The sequence below is a fragment of the Oncorhynchus keta genome, chromosome 9, assembly GCF_023373465.1.
Source record: "Oncorhynchus keta strain PuntledgeMale-10-30-2019 chromosome 9, Oket_V2, whole genome shotgun sequence".
NCBI classification, from domain to species: Eukaryota; Metazoa; Chordata; class Actinopteri; order Salmoniformes; family Salmonidae; genus Oncorhynchus; species Oncorhynchus keta.
In genome coordinates, this window is record NC_068429.1 from 43,114,276 (window position 1) to 43,131,813 (window position 17,538).

The following is a 17,538-nucleotide window of genomic DNA, read 5'->3' on the forward strand; positions in this document are numbered from 1 at the left end:
TCAAAAATTTTGGGTAGCCTTCCACAAGCTTTCCACAATAAGTTGGGTGAATTTTGGCCCATTTCTTCTGACAGGGCTGGTGTAACCGAGTCAGGTTTGTAGGCCTCCTTGCTCGCACACGCTTTTTCAGTTCTACTACACATTTTCTATGGGATTATGGTCCGGACTTTGTGATGGCCACTCCAATACCTTGACTTTGTTGTCCTTAAGCCATTTTGCCACAACTTTGGAAGTATGCTTGGGGTCATTGTCCATTCAGAAGACCCATTTGCGACCAAGCTGTAACTTCCTGACTGATGTCTTGAGATGTTGCTTCAATATATCTGCATATTTTTCCTGCCTCATGATGCCATCTATTTTGTGAAGTGCACCAGTCCCTCCTGCAGCAAAGCACCCCCACAACACAATGCTGCCACCCCCGTGCTTCACGGGTGGGATGGTGTTCATCGGCTCTCTTCGGCTTGTTCTTCGGTCCTTTTTTCCTCCAAACATAACGATGGTCATTATGGCCAAACAGCTCTATTTTTTTCATCAGACCAGAGGACACTTTTCCAAAAAGTACAATCTTTGTCCCCATGGGGGTTTTGGAGCAGTGGCCTCTTCTTTGCTGAGCGGCCGTTCAGGTTATGTCGATGTAGGACTCGTTTTTACTGTGGATATAGATACTTTGTGCCTGTGTCCTCCAACATCTTCACAAGGTCCTTTGCTGTTGTTCTGGGATTGATTTGCTCTTTTCGCACCAAAGTACATTCATCTCTAGGATGAGCGGTATGACGGCTGCGTGGTCCCATGGTGTTTATACTTGCGTACTATTGTTTGTACAGATGAATGTGGTACCTTCAGGCATTTGGAAATTACTCCCGAGGATGAACCAGACTTGTGGAGGGCTACAATTTTTTTCTGAGGTCTTGGCTGATTTCTTTTGATTTTCCCATGATGTCAAGCAAAGAGGCACTGAATTTGAAGGTAGGCCTTGAAATACATCCACAGGTACACCTCCAATTGACAAGAATTATGTCAATTAGCCTATCAGAAGCTTCTAAATCATTCTCTGGAATTTTCCAAGCGGTTTAAAAAGTCACAGTCAACTTAGTATGTAAACTTCTGACCCACTGGAATTGTGATACAGTGAATTATAAGTTAAATAATCTGTCAACAATTGTTGGAAGAACGACTTGTGTCATGCACAAAGTAGATGTCCTAACAGACTTGCCAAAACTGTAGTTTGTTAACAATACATTTGTGGAGTGGTTGAGAAACTAGTTTGAATGACTATGTGTATGTAAACATCTGACTTCAACTGTATATACTGGACTATATCTGTAATATATCTACTGCTGTACATATCATTCTTTGTATATCTTTTTGGTGTAAATACGCATAGATTGTATTTCAGTTGTTAACTGAATTCGTTCTGTCATTCATAATTTCTTGTTCCTTGTCCTTTGACATTTTTGCTGCACTGTCAGGAACTAGTAACACAAGCATTTTGCACCCACTAGAACATCTGCTGAACTGTGTGCGCGATCTCTAAACTTTGATTTGTGTATCAAGCTGCGATCCTAAGTCTGTCACTCTTCATGTGACCTGCAGTCACCACGGAAAGGTATGTGAGGGGAGGGAAAAGCATTTCCTCAACTGATGATCTGAAACATAACAACTATCCTCAGCAAGGCATCATACATGTGTCTGCCTTGAGGGGAAACTGTTCAAACAGACATTTCACACTGGCAGCACAAATCTCCGATCGGGATTTCTATTGGGAAAACACAGTAAACTACATTGCACACCACTGCCACCAAGTGATCAAAATATGAACACACAGCTTTAAAAAAAAAAAGAAAAGGTTACTTCCGTCATGTTGTTTTTATTAATAATTAAACCATATTTTTTTAAGACAAGACATAAAATGTATACATAGCCCATGTACATCTAATTTGTTTGTGCTATCATGAGCAATAACATCCACTCCATGTACACAGTCAGCATTTTACATATGCTCCGTCCCCAAATTGCACCCTATTCCCCACATGGTGCACTACTTTTTGACCAGGGCCCATAGGGCTCTGGTCAAAAGTAGGGCACTATATAGGGTATAGGGTGCCATTTGGGACAAACTTCTAGTTATTTTTCTGATCTTCAAAAATGAACATGTTCACTTGTTAGGCACGTTTTGTATAATAACCCCCTCGTAAAGATGCTGGGTGCAGACACAGACATAAAGAACACACGGTGGAATGTGCTGTCTCGTGGTTAGAAACCATCCTGCAAACACAACTATGAAGTTGATGTGTTGTGATGGTAGCAAAGTCATGTTCTAATCATTTTACTCCACACAAAAGCGACAAAAAAAAGACTTCATGGGTGCATTTTAGATTCGTGGGCAAAAGCGTTCTAGAACTGTTCCAAAACTATAGCGGTCATAGAGATATCTACTACAACCATTCCCGAGATACTTTTCCATAACATATACATTACAACGCAATAGTGTTCATCATAGAATTCATTATACTAATATACTGTACATAGTTCATTTTACTCTTACAGGCTGGGTACAATATACTACTGGAGGAAATTCAACAACAGTCACTCTGACTGACAGTAGGGGAAATATTACAGTTTCCAAAACATAGCTTGTCCAAAGAATGTGGTCTCTTGGTACAATTTACACCAGGTATGGGGTAAGTTGAACCACAGGACAGGGTGTTCAGGTGCTTTCAAATGTCTTTATTGAATGAAATGCTAACACTACCTTTTTAAAATCATGTCTATGTCTATTTCCCAAACATAAACACAATCAGCATAGTTTTTGTTGTTGTCTGGTAATTGTTTTAAGAATTTTTTTAACACAGGCTTAACACCTAACAAATACATTAACATAGGCAAAGCCCTGTTATCTCATATCCCAGCGAAAATGCGTTGCATTAAACCGGTCAAGAAAACACTTACATTTACTCAATTTAACATTGGATCAACTTACCCCAAGGCAAACATTTAGTCTATATTAGCCCACACAGCTACAAGGTTGTACTTTCATGCTTGGTTTAGGACCTCATATTGAAGCTTATAGAGACCCCAATTGATATATAGAACAATCTTAAAATGATCTACTTTGCTTCATGAAACCTCAAACAATAAATTCCTTTTGACTTCTTGAAAATCTGTTTGTTATTTTAGATCTAGCTTGCTTAACACCTTTTCCATGTGGTATCTTCCTTCACAGACTCCATGAAATGATGGCCTCTTCCTAGATATTTGGTCAAATTATACATTTGTGTATGGTTTGCTAGAAACCCCTTTGGTTCAACTTACCCCCACTGTTAACCACCTTCGGACATCAATTTATGGATTATTGGTCAAGATACTTCATAACAGGATTGGGGTTGGAGGTGACAGATGGTAAAGCTTTACCTTCTCCTGCTCACTTCAACAATGTGTACAGGTCCCATAGCATAGAAAACAAGGACTTGACTGGCAACCCGTAAGGGCAACGCAGAAGCACTGACACATTCTACTGTCTGGGCACAGGCAATAACCAATCAATTGTCTGGAATAAAACGGTATACCTAATATGCTGTCCATCATATCATTTCAGGGACAGTCAAGAAGATATGCTGTATATGTAGCTGTGTCTTCTGTCCCATTGGCCACTTTGTTTGAAATATAAATACTTTGAAAAGTTCACATACAAGTATGACACATTTTTGGAACTTCCTAATATTATACTCTTTTCAAAATCCAGATGCCCCGTGGACAGCTATTTACGATTCATGTGTTCAAACAGGAATCTCCTTCAGTAAATATTCAACTTAACACAGGCATGAGCCTCGATCGATAGATGGAATGAGAATGACAGATCTATAACTCATATTTCTATGTGCATTTGGTCAGGTAGACCAAAAAGTTTACAAATTGCAGCTTTAATTCAATACAGTATGTACATATAAAACATGAACTATGGACATTTACACATTGTGACAACCTCACAGGAAAGAGAAGGATGATTGTGTACCATAATAATGTGCAACTCATGTATTTGATCGAATGAAATAGTTTTCACTTCATTTATATTTTATAAACCCTGGGTTGGTTAAATTTGACTCTTGGGGTGTGAAAACTATTTGAGCTAACGATGCTTTTGCAGATGTTCAAATCAGACTTCAAAATAAAGGAATTTGAGTTAGCTAGTAACACTTGGACATATTTATTGAAGGAAAAAAAACAATGATTGAAATTCATGATTTTGTCATCCAAATAAAAAAGGAAACCTCACCTTATATCCACCCCTATAATATACTTCAGAGTAAGGTTATACTTAAAAGACCATGAAGAATCCTCCCAAAAATTACAAAATGAAAACCAGTAAAAATGTGTCTCACTCAAAGTTGAATATAATATTTTTACTACCAAAGTAGCCTAGACATTTCAGTCAATATGTTGCAGAATGTTAGCAATATTATTTTTACAGCATGGATAACAGGGTTGGGTCAATTCAGGAAATACACTAAAATTCAAACTCGAATTCCAATTCTCTTCAATGCTTTTCAATGAGGAAAATGTGGAATACTTTCTAAATTGACTGGAATTGCCCCCAGCCCTGATGTATAATATCAATAAAATACATCATAAATACATCTTATAAATTATATTCTTCAAGATAAAAAAAACTTTTTTTTTATACAGTAACAATCAAGATTTCACAGACTGAACAGAAACCGCAGGGCACTGCATGAAACCATAACGCTCAGCAACAATTATGGCATCATTAACACCTCAATTCTGCCTCAACATACTGTAGTTCCATGTTCTCACCGTACAGTAACACTTTTAGCGGTTTCTCTAGGAGCGGTGGTTCAAGTACCAAAACTCTGCACAATAAAGTGTGAGATGAGATCTTGGGAGTACAAGAATTACATCAAGATCTCATCTTCCTATGCCAACTACTCTACCATCCTAATCCCCCATGTCTCCCTATCCCGTATAAGACAATGATATGATAAGTGCTCTCTGAAAAAAATGTGAGTTGTTGTAAGGCTTGTGAACAGAAGATCCCATGGAAATATCGGACTAATATCTGAGCCCTTTTAATAATGTCATAATCGTACGGCTGCTCATAGTGACAGAGTTCCTCTATGAACAGTCTTCTAAAGTAAATATGTTAAGTGTTGTTGACTACTGGCACAGTTCTCCTTCTTGTAATCGAAATGATGCGCAGTGGAGTTTGAAAATGCGTTGAAGCAATCAAATGCAGGGCACAGCAAGCTCTTTCTGTTCTACCTCCATTAAACATAGTGCTATAAAAAATAAAAATTTGAAAAAAAAAAAAAAAAAAAAAAACGCTCAATCTCCCCAGCGGGCAAAGCTGGTTGGAGTGGCATCATTACAACCAGATTACAACCAGTAACCAGTTTTGCCCGCCGGATCCACCATCTCCGCTATCTCTCCTTTCAGACTCTTGCAGCAAAAACAAGGTCCAGAGTCCTATAGGTGAAAAACTAAAAACACTGGGGTAACCATCCCCCAAAAGATCACAACATCATAAACAGTTTATCAAATCCTCTTAAATAAATAAATAATTACTAGTTCCTATTGGGTAAGGGCGGAGACAGGGGCGTAGACCAGGGAATTAATGGTTGGTTGTGCAGTGCAGAGTTGCACACAAAATTGAGTTTGGTTAGCTAGGCCCCTGTCCCATCCCTATTGCCCCCTTTCTCTCTCTCTCCTCCTCCTCCATTGGGGATAGATAGGCTACATAATTGGCGTGTTGGGGTAGTTCCAATAGCTGGGTGTAACAATACCAAAGCCGCCTGCTGCCCGCCCTCAGTCACACGACGCTGTCCTGCAGCAGAGGCTCAAAGTCCTCATCGCTGGTCGGCACCTGCGTGTCCTCGTCGCTGCCCGGCAACGGGGTGTTGATGTGGATGCCAGCGAGCGTGGAGGTTTCCTTGGAATCTGCGCAGGTTACAACTGGAGGATCAGTGTGTTCGGGGATAAACAAGGCTACCAGGAACGCCACGACAACCGTGCACGAGCCCAGGAGGAAGGGAGGGCCGGGGATCAGTGATTTCTGTATGGAGAGAGACAGTATATTATAGATATGAAGAGTTTGATTCCAAAACACGATAGAGCCATTTTCAGAAATGTTGGCAAAGTGACATGAATTAAAAACACATCTTGTGAAATACCTAGAGCTATAATTCTTTCATCTTACCATGACATGAGTTAGTGAAAACCCAGACATGATTTTGACCAGGTATACATCGACCAGTTAAATCAAGGTGAAAGCTATGATTCATTATTGATGTCAATTGTTAAATTCACTTTAAATCAACAGAGATGACGGGGAGGAGAAGGGTTAAATAAGTCTTTTTAAGTCTTGAGACAGTTGATGCATGGATTATGTGTGTGCATCATCCAGAGGGTGAATGGGCAAGACAAAAGATTTAAGTGCCTCTGAATGGGTTATGGTGGCAGGTGCCAGGCGCACCAGTTTGTGTCAAGAACTGGACGCCGCTGGGTTTTTCACGCTCAACAGTCTCTCGTGTGTATCAAGAATGGTGAACAACCCAAAGGACATCCAGCCAACTTGACACAACTGCAGGAAGCATTGGAGTCGACATGGGCCAGCATTCCCTGTGAAATGCTTTCGACAACTTGTAGAGTCCATGCCCTGACGAATTGAGGCTGTTCTGAGGGCAAAAGGGGGGGGGTTGCAACTCAATATTAGGAAGGTGTTCTTAATGTTTTGTACACTCAGTGTATACTGCAAGGTCATTTTATTTTAGTGTGACAAAATGCTATATATCCACCCCAAACAACAGAACTCCCGATTGGGTTTTAAACAGTTACATGTAATAAAGTAGGCCTATCTATACATAAATAAATATGAAATGATCCCAAACAGTAAGTCTGATTACATGTAAAATAGCCTTTTGAGTGACTAAAATATAACCCATAATCTTTATTGGGGCTAGAAATGTTCAAACTAGCAGGAAGTTTGAAAATCCAGGAGTCGATGGAGCTGTTGGAGGAGGGAGATGTTGTTCAGGTGTATTCTGCACCACACTCGCCCTGAAGAGCGTGTCATCAGTCCGGTGAAACCTGTGCCGGCTCCACGCACCAGGCCTCCAGTGCGCCTCCTCAGCCCGGTACGTCCTGTGCCGGCTCCCCGCACTCGCCCTGAAGAGCGTGTCATCAGTCCGGTGAAACCTGTGCCGGCTCCATGCACCAGGCCTCCAATGCGCTTCCTCAGCCCGGCACGTCCTGTGCCGGCTCCCCACGCTCGCCCTGAAGAGCGTGTCATCAGTCCGATGAAACCTGTGCCAGCTCCATGCAGCAGGCCTCCAGTGCGCCTTCCCAGCCCGGTAAGTCCTGTGCCGGCTCCCCACATTTGCCCTGAAGAGTGTGTCACCAGCCCTGAGCATCTGCGCTGGTGCACAATCCAGGCGCGGCCTCCAGTCCCGCTCCATGACCGGAGCCTTCCTCTGCACCGGTGCCCAGTCCAGGCACGGAGTCCAGTCCCACTCCATGGCCGGAGCCTTCCATGGAAAGTCCATGACACTCAAAGCTAACATAATGCTAGTTAGCCAATGTGCAAACAGCTGAGAGAGAAAGCTTTCTATCACTGCAGGTTAGCCATATACAGTGCAGTGCCTTCAGAAAGTATTCGCACTAGCGATGTAATTACAATGTCAAAGTCAAAAATATGTTTTCCTCAATGTTTACAAATTAATAAAAAATGAAAAGCTGAAATGTCTTGAGGAAATAACCCCCTGTTATGGCAAGCCTAAATAATATATAATAATAATAATAATAATATAAGTTCAGGAGTAAAAATGTGCTTAACTTGTTGGGGCCGTGGTTCCGAGGTGGGAACATAAATCAGCGGAAATTTCAAGTGCGCCACGTATAGTTTTTGATAAAACTCAAACTTTCATTAAAATGCACATACAATGTACTGAATTAAAGCTACACTCGTTGTGAATCTATCCACCGAGTCAGATTTGTAAAATGCTTTTCGGCGAAAGCATGAGAAGCAATTATCTGATAGCATGTATCCCCCAAAATACTTCAACGTCACCTAACGACAGAATTTGCGATAGCCGGGGGCTACTCAAAACGCAGAAATAAAATATAAAACATTCATTACCTTTGACGAGCTTCTTTCTTGGCACTCCTAGACATAAACATCATTTTGGGTCTTTTTTTCGATTAAATCGGTCCATATATAGCCTAGATATCGATCTATGAACACTGTGTGAACAACGGAAAAAATATAGCGTTTTCTAACATAACGTCATTTTTTTTAATTAAAAAAGTCGACGATAAACTTTCACAAAACACTTCGAAATACTTTTGCAATGCAACTTTAGGTATTAGTACACGTTAATAAGCGATAAAATTGATAACGAGGTGATGTCAATTCTATAGGTGTCCGTCTGGAAATGCTGTCCGGATAAATCTCAACCAAAATATCCGGTCGGAGACCGGAAGAAATGTGCTGCCTTGCATCTGTTTGACCAAGAGACAAATAGTTGGCAAATGACAAGACTCTAGACAACGTGTGGAAGCTGTAGGTATTGCAACCTCGACCTCATTTAATCCGGTTCACCTTCAACAATCCTTGGAAGTGGCGCATGGATATTTTTTTCCATTTTCAGTGATCAGATTTTCCTGCACTTTTCGATGAAACGCACATTCTGTTATAGTCACAGCCGTGATTTAACCAGTTTTGGAAACGTCTGCGTGTTTTCTATCCACACATACTAATCATATGCATATACTATATTCCTGGCATGAATAGCAGGGCGCTGAAATGTCGCGTGATTTTTAACAAAAAGCTGCAAATTTTCGCAGCTTCCCTATTAACAAGTCACATGCTGCTAACATTTACAAGTGAATGTGAACAAGTGACTTTGTGCAATTAACAAAAGTTTTGATGCATGCTTGTCTGCCCTGCGAAGATAGGGGAGGAGCACAATGGCCGAGAACAGAGGAGAAAAGCTCAAGGAAATCAAAAGATAGCAGTGGCAGGTCTACAGACAACTCATCCAAAGGGCTTTGACTTCTCAAACACTGCAGAAAGCTTACACAATGTGATGCCCCGTCACCTTACTAATTTAGTAACTTACTTAGATTGCAAGCTAAACTTAGGTGTCACGTTAACGCAAAATGTGTTATTTTTAAAACAGGAAAGAAATATTGAATGTGTAAGATTTCTCTTGCTGCATTTTGTAAACGCAGATCTAAAATGCTTCTTATTGTAATTTCTGCCCAGCATGTTGTCGTGTCATGTAAATGCATCATAATGCAGAAAACCCACTGTCCCAACTCTCTATACACATGGCTCTGGATATAGCTCGTTTTGGTATGAAACAAGTGTGTCGCATATCGCCTTTAGCAACAAAAAAAATGTTGTGGTATCCAATTGTTAGTCGTTACTGTCTTGTCTCATCGCTACAACTCCTGTACGGGCTTGGGAGAGGCAAAGTTCGAGAGCCTTGCGTCCTCCGAAACGCAACCAAGCCGCACTGCTTCTTAACACAGCGCGCATCCATCCAACCCGGAAGCCAGCCGCACCAATGTGTTGGAGGAAACACCATACGCCAAGCGACCTGGTCAGCGTGCACTGCGCCCGGCCCGCCACAGGAGTCGCTAGTGCGCGATGAGACAAGGACATCCCTACCAGCCAAACCCTCCCTAACCCGGACGACACTAGGCCAATAAAAAAGCACATTTTAAAGAACATTAAAGTAAATGTTATAAAAGTATGAGAACAACCATAATTCATACACATAGAAAGGGATCCCTAAGCATTCGTTTCAGACAGCGACCCACGAGCATTAATTTCAGACAGCGACTCACGAGCATTCGTTTCAGACAGCGACCCACGAGCATTCATTTCAGACAGCAACCCATGAGCATTCATTTCAGACAGTGACCCATGAGCAATTTCATTTCAAAATGTGTGTTTATCGTGTTTTGTGAATCAAACCCTTCAGATATAACTTGTTTTTCTGTAGGAACTTGATTTCACATTCATATAAAACACAAATAACATATTCCATCTCTGAATAAAGAAACAGAATGATTCAGGATTACAGCTAAGGAAAGATTGCAAGTGCTTACTTGTTATAAATATGTTTTAAAGCTAAAGAAGATAGATGTATATGGCTAGTTGCCTGGCCCGAGAGGCAGAATGAGGATGTGATATTGGTTTTAGTAATCCATTTACCTCAGCCGGTGGGTTTATAGGTATAGGATCGATGGGGTATTCTCCCTGGATGGGGTCAATGGTGTTCAGCTCTACGTTGAACATGAAGAAGATAAGGCCATACAGCGCTGGGCCCAGACCGTTACACAGGCCCCGGATACCAGTGATCATTCCTTGCACCAGACCTGAGGAGAGAAAGGTTAGTCGTTTATTTGTTATTAACCCTACATGTAGCTACATAGACCATCTGCGGTTCCTGGGCAGAACACACAAAACAGCATAGCATGACATCACAGAAAACACAGCATATACATAACCATCCATGAGGGTCTGGTTCTGATAAATAGTCTATTATTTAAAAAAACAAATTCAAACGATAACAGGATTTGTCTGCTATGAAATCAAACAGTCAACTTTAAAAACATCCATGCATTCATTTGCTGTGATGTGTCTTAATGTAAAATGTTAGTAAAAAAAAAAATGTCTCCAAAAATTAAATAACATTTATTCATTTTCAAAAAAGGGTAACGGCGGAGGAAAGGTAGTACCGTAGAGAACGGGATGAATGGATAGATTACATACGGTAAAGGGCAATAAGGGGAATGTTTTACCCTGCTTATCTGGGTCTGCGCTGTGAGACACCAGGGCGCTCACTGCAGGAAAAGTGATACTAGACATGGCTGCTACTGCACCCGCTGCCCACATCATCCTAAAAACCACAGCGAGAGAGAAAGAGACACAGAGGAGACCGTGGTTAGCTACAGACACATACAGTACGGGACATCACTTAGCTAAATGGACCCACTCTAAGGAGTCGCACCCTCATGACCAGCCCTACTGAGCATGCTCAATGATCTTTGACAAAAATCGATTCCCGATCCTCCTCCTCTTTTCATTTAATTTTAGATAGATTCTAAAGACGAGGGAGAAAGATATACCAGTAGCTACATAAATATACACATTTTGACATGTAACACATTTTAGGACAGCTCTGTAGATCATACTCCACTAACCACAGTGAAGAGAGAGTTAAAGGTGACCCACCATGGCTCTGACCCAAAACCGTACCAGGCCAGCTGTAGAATCTGGAAGCCCAGCCCCAGTAGAACTGTGTTCTTGTTCCCGATCGTTCTCATCAAGACTGTCAGGATAAGTGTCTGCAACGACAAATAATCAATGAATCAAACAAATGTATTTATAATGCCGATTTTGTATCAGAAGTTGTCATTCGTGCTTTACAGATGGCCAATTCATTTCTTCAGAAATATTGTACGCATAGGAATGACACGAGTTGCTACATTACATTAGAATGCTTTGCTTTTAAGTAGGATAGACCGGGCTATGTCGACATGGTTTACATCTAAACGTGGAGCTAGATTAAATACATTCCAAAGGACAGTCACACAGTTGAACTGAGACACATGCTGTTAACCTAAGAAATGGATTGTTCGTTAACACATTGCAGTTCCCCACAGACACAGTTAAATGGACTCGCAGAAGGTCACCATTGAGTCAGATACGTACCTGGGCAATGATGGAGAGGATTCCAACCACCCCGATGAACACCGCGATCGTTGCCGATGAGAAGTTAATGACCTGAGTCGGGGTAGAGAGAAAAAAAGAAAGAAGGAGAGAGAAAAAGAGAGAAAGAGAAAGGACAGAGAGAAAAAAGAAAGAACGAACGAACGAACGACAGCATTAGCCTCTCTTTCTCTCTTTGCTCCAAGGGTCCAATGCAAAGTAACAGAACTATGCTAAATGACTAGCAATTGAATGTGCTCAATGGAGATAGAGCTGTACAAGTGGATCGAAAAAGAACAGCGAAAGAACACTCTCTATAATTATAGTCACCGTACTAAAACGAACTGAACCAGAGGTACTTTGAACACTGAAATAACTTTGCTGTTCTTCATCTCTTGTTGTTGCACTTGTAGATTATGTAGATGATGTTATCATTTGCAATATGGCATGTCTTTCTTAATTTCCCCTAAGGGGATAAATAAAGTTTTACTGAATTTAATCTCATGTTTACTGCCAGATGGTGCAGGTAAATGTAGAGGAGTTGTCCTGCCTAAGATACAGGACAAGCTGGATATTTACCTGTCTAAGGTAGAGAAAAAAGCTGGAGTATTGGCCAGCTTCGGGTAGATAGGACAGGAACACGGTTATACAGATGAGAAGAACCGTGGGATCCTTCCCCACTTTCCTCATCGACTGCAAACAAGAGATAGACCAAAGACTTTTAAACAACAGAGAGACACCAGTCTTTAAAAAAAGGACACACCCTAATGAAACCATTAGCTGATGTAGCCTTCTCAGCATAGCATGGCATGCCATGGCATAGCACTCACCTGGAAGGGGTCGGCCTGCTCCCAGGTGATGGGTGCACCCCAGGTGTTGAGCCTCATCTTCTCCGGGAGGGACTCTGGCACGGCCAGCAGGATGAAACAGATGTCTGCCAGAGCAACCAGTGTAGCCACCAACACCACCAGGTTGTCACCGTAACACGCGGACAGGTACGCCCCGATGGCTGGACTCGTCACCAGACTGGCAGCAAACGTAGCCGATACCTAGGGACACAGGAGGAGAATTTAGTTTCAAACACACAGTTGTTTCAAGGTCAGTTTATATTTCATCATGATAGTCCACTCAGTGACAATTGTCACTGTTTTCCATCAAGTCCTGTCGTATGTTTTGTGTTGTGTAATTTTAGAATTGTATGGGAGCCAATAGCTGTCAACGATCCAATTGTCAGGGATGCAGTCTTTTTTTTTACAAGTGGTTGAGCTACAAAGGAAACGGAATTTATGTTCATTCAATGCCAGGGCTCAAAATACAAAGAGAAAAGGGAGGAAGAATTCAATGGGATATGGTATACTACGAGCATTTGGCTGCACCTGCTACCATCTACCAATCTGTGTGCACAACCAATGAACTTTGATTTGATTTACTGCATGCTGTGACCTCAAGGGATCCATCATGACACAACAGTATGAGATGTGAAAACCACCGTGTGAAGGATAGGCTTGCAGAAACGTGACACTACCAACATCTCTTCTCAGCACAAAAGGGCACTTTGCACGAGCCTTATAGAATTACAGAACGTGATCTTTACTCACATAGATAGAAAAGTTAAATGATCCACTACCCTCTTCCCCAATCGACATGGGAATCAAATGAGACAGATACTGGGCATCATAATTAAAAACTTTTTACCAGTCCGTATGCGGTGCTTCTCTCATGCTCCTCCGTGACATCAGCGACATAAGCGAAGATGACAGAGAAGGTGACAGAGAAAGCCCCTGACATGGAAATCGCTGCAAAGTACCACCTGAGGGAGGGAACATTGTCAGTTAGACTCTTTTCAAACTGCCAGTCAGTCACATTCAAGCAAGTGCATTTCACACCATGCACTTGACAAATAACATCAACAAATACTCATTCAGACTCTAAAGATAGAGATTCCGTGACCGATTCCTTGACAGTCTTAAAGTGTTTACCAATTACAAATGCTGACTAAAATTGGTTTAAAAAAAAACTATATGGTGGTATGTGCTTGAGGGATAATATAGTATTTTAATCTAAAACAGCACTGTTACATTTGGACAAAGACTACACTCTTAGACAAAATTTGTGAGGAATAGGGTTCTACCATCTGAAGATCCCTTTTTGGAAGACAATGGTTCTTTGTAAAGGCAAAGCGTTCTACCTAGAACCTTTAATTTCCTAAGAACTGTTTTTTGGAAGATGGGTTATTTGATGATTCTTTGGAAGGCAAGAATGATTCTTTGGAAGGCAAGAAGGGTTCTTTGGAAGGCAAGAATGATTCTTTGGAAGGCAAGAATGATTCTTTGGAAGGCAAGAATGATTCTTTGGAAGGCAAGAATGATTCTTTGGAAGGCAAGAATGATTCTTTGGAAGGCAAGAATGATTCTTTGGAAGGCAAGAAGGGTTCTTTGGAAGGCAAGAATGATTCTTTGGAAGGCAAGAAGGGTTCTTTGGAAGGCAAGAATGATTCTTTGGAAGGCAAGAAGGGTTCTACATACAGAGCATTCTGAAAGTATTCAGACCCCTTGACTTTTTCCACATGTTGTTGCGTTACAGCCTTATTCTAAAATGTAAATACATTTTGAACAGCCATTTTTGCAAATATATATAAAAAATACAAATAAAACAGAAATACACATTCACATAAGTGTTCAGAGCAATACTCAATACTTTGTTGAAGCACATATAGCACCTATAGCAGCGACTACATCCTCAAGTCTTCTTGGGTGTGACATTACAAGCTTGGCAGTTACTCCCATTCTTCTCTCCAGATCCTCTCAAGCTATGTCAGGCTGGATTGGGAGTGTTGCTGCACAGCTATTTTCAGGTCTCTCCAGAGATGTTTGATCAGGTTCAAGTCCAGGGTCTGGCTGGGCCACTCAAGGACATTCAGAGACTTGTCCCGAAGCCACTCCTGCGTTGTCTTGGCTGTGTGCTTAGAGTCGCTGTCCTGTTGAAAGGTGAACCTTGGCCCCAGTCCGAGGTCCTGAGCGCTCTGGGGCAGGTCTTCATCAAGTATCTCTCTGTACTTTGCTCCATTCATCTTTCCCTTGAGCCTGACGAGTCTCCCAGTCCCTGCTGCTGAAAAACATCCGTCCTCAACTGGCAGCTTCATTAAATAGTACCCGCAAAACACCAGTCTCAACGTCAACAGTGAAGAGGCGACTCCGGGATGCTGGCCTTCTAGGCAGAGTTGCAAAGAAAAAGCCATATTTCAGACTAGCCAAAATATAAAAGATTGGGAAAAAATGTTACGGACAGACTAATCTAAGTTTGAGGTGTTCAGATCACAAAGAAAAACATTCGTGAGACGAAGAAAAAATGAAGATGCTGGAGTGCTTGACGCCATCTGTCAAGCATGGTGGGAGCAATGTGATGTCTGGGGGTGCTTTGGTGGTGGTAAAGTGGGAGATTTGTACATGGTAAAAGGGATCTTGAAGAAGGAAGATCACCCCATTATGCAACGCCATGCCATACCCTGTTGACGTAGCTTAATTGGAGCCAATGTCCTCCCACAACAGGACAATGACCCAAAGCACAGCTCCAAACTATGCAAGAACTAAAATTACTGGCAATGCACAAACAATACTTTACAAAATGTAAACAATATAATTATTGAGATAAACCAACATGAGAGAAATATTGAACTCTATTACTGTTTCAATGGAACCAACCAAAATCATACAATTATTTAATACAAAATAAATGACATTTTTTTCATAATTATTGGCACTCCTCATTTAATACTTAGTGCCACCACCTCTGGCAAGGATAACAGCATGGAGTCTTTCCTGTAATGTTTGACAAGGTTAAGGAACACATTTGGAGGGATTTTGGACCATTCCTCTATGCAGATCCTTTCAAGATCCTTCAAATTCTTGGGTTTGCGCTTATCAACTGCCCTCTTCCACTCAGCCCACAGGTTTTTTATTGGATTGAGGTCCGGCTACTGAGATGGCCATGGCAGAACATTGATTTTGTTTTCACAGAACCATTTCTGTGTGGATCTTGAAGTATGTTTCGGGTCATTGTCTTGTTGAAAAGTCCACCTGCGGCCAAGTCCCAGCCTTCTGGCAGAAGCAACCAGATTGTCAGCCAAAATTGCCTGATACATTGTGGAATTATTTATGCCGTCAATCTTAACCAGTGCCACTGGACCTCTGGAATTAAAACAGCCCCAAAACATCACTGACCCCCCCTCCATGTTTCACCGTGGGTATGAGGTGCCTCTCCTTGTATGCATCTCTGTTTTGATGCCAAACATGCCAAAGCTGTATCTTACCAAAACGTTGAATTTAGGTCTCATCTTACCAGAACACCTTCTTCCAGTCAAAATTTAAATGACTTTTGGCAAACTCCAAGGGCTTGGGGTTAGAAAGGACTTTCTTCTGGCAACCCTTCCAAAGTGCCTGTGGTTGTGGAGGTGGCGTCTGATGGTTCTTTTTGAAACCTAGTGACCCCAAGGCCTGCATTTCTTTCACAGTGATTCTTGGGGATTTTGCTGCTTCTCTCACCATCCTCCTCCCTATCCTGGGGGGCAAAATGCATATGCGTCCTCTACCCGTGAGGTTTTCAACTGTTTCATATCTTTTGCATTTTTTAATAATTGCCCTGACAGTGCTCAGTGGTATATTCAATCGTTTGTGGATCTTCTTGTAGCCATTGCTTCAACACCTGCATTGCTTGTGGTTTTAGGCTGGGTTTCTGTACAGCACTTTGAGATATCAGCTGATGTACGAAGGGCTATATAAATACATTTGATTTGATTACCAGATTTATGAAGGTCTACGACCATCTGTCTCTTTTGAACAGCCAGTTCTTTTCTTGTCTTTAATGGTGTTGGATGACAGCGGGATATTGCGTGTGTTACCTAATTTTTATACCCTAGTGAAACAGGAAGTGATGTAATGGCTCAATATAGTTCCTTAAGACTTAGATAAACTTAAATAAGTGGAATTTAATTTGTGGTTGAATTTTGGTAGATGTTATTTACAATAATCTTTAAGGGTGCCATTAATTGTGAAACCTTGATTTGGAGGACATTGATTTTTAATTAAATCAATACATTATTTTGGTTGGTTCCATTGAAACATTAATAAAGTACATTATTTCTCACATGTTGGTATTTTGAGTTTCTCTCTATAATGATGTTGTTTATATTTGTTTAAACATTGTTTGTGCATCACCAGTCAAGGGTGCCAGTAATGTTGGGGTCCACTGTATTTAGGGGATAAGCAGTCAGCTGGTATTCTGTCTATAATGGAGTGGCCAGCACAGTCACCGGATCTCAACCCTATTGAGCTGTTGTGGGAGCAGCTTGACCGTATGGAATGTAAGAACTACCCATCAAGCCATTCCAACTTCTGGGAGGTGCTTCAGTAAGCATGGAGTGAAATCTCTTCAGATAACCACAACAAATTGACAACTAGAATGCCAAAGGTCTGCAAGCTGTAATTGCTGCAAATGGAGGATTCTTTGACGAAAGCAAAGTTTGAAGGACACAATTATTATTTCAATGAAAAAACATTATTTATAACCTTGTCAACATCTTGACTATATTTCCTATTCATTTTGGAAGTTCTTGTATGTTTTCATGGAAAACAAGGACATTTCTAAGTGACCCCAACCTTTATATATATACACACACACACATATATATATATATACACACACACATATATATATATATACACACACACACACAAACATAAAGATATAAAACTGTATTTTTTTGTGAAGAATCAACAACAAGTGGGACACAATCATGAAGTGGAACG

The 17,538-nt window shown here is 41.2% G+C and overlaps 1 protein-coding gene across 2 annotated transcripts in view; it reads right to left on the reverse strand.

Moving 5' to 3' along the window:
• Positions 1-1,851: 1,851 nt before the first annotated feature.
• The window catches only part of LOC118387884 (hippocampus abundant transcript 1 protein-like), a 39,917-nt gene continuing 24,230 nt past the window's right edge, over positions 1,852-17,538 (reverse strand). For both annotated transcript variants that reach the window (XM_035776696.2, XM_035776695.2), the window contains exons 5-12: positions 13,430-13,544; positions 12,565-12,783; positions 12,314-12,427; positions 11,738-11,809; positions 11,258-11,370; positions 10,825-10,922; positions 10,235-10,398; positions 1,852-6,067 (exon numbers count right to left, since the gene is read on the reverse strand). In XM_035776696.2, the coding sequence (XP_035632589.1) occupies positions 5,825-6,067; positions 10,235-10,398; positions 10,825-10,922; positions 11,258-11,370; positions 11,738-11,809; positions 12,314-12,427; positions 12,565-12,783; positions 13,430-13,544 (1,138 nt within the window). In that variant the 3' untranslated portion in view covers positions 1,852-5,824. The remainder of the gene's footprint in view (positions 6,068-10,234; positions 10,399-10,824; positions 10,923-11,257; positions 11,371-11,737; positions 11,810-12,313; positions 12,428-12,564; positions 12,784-13,429; positions 13,545-17,538) is intronic.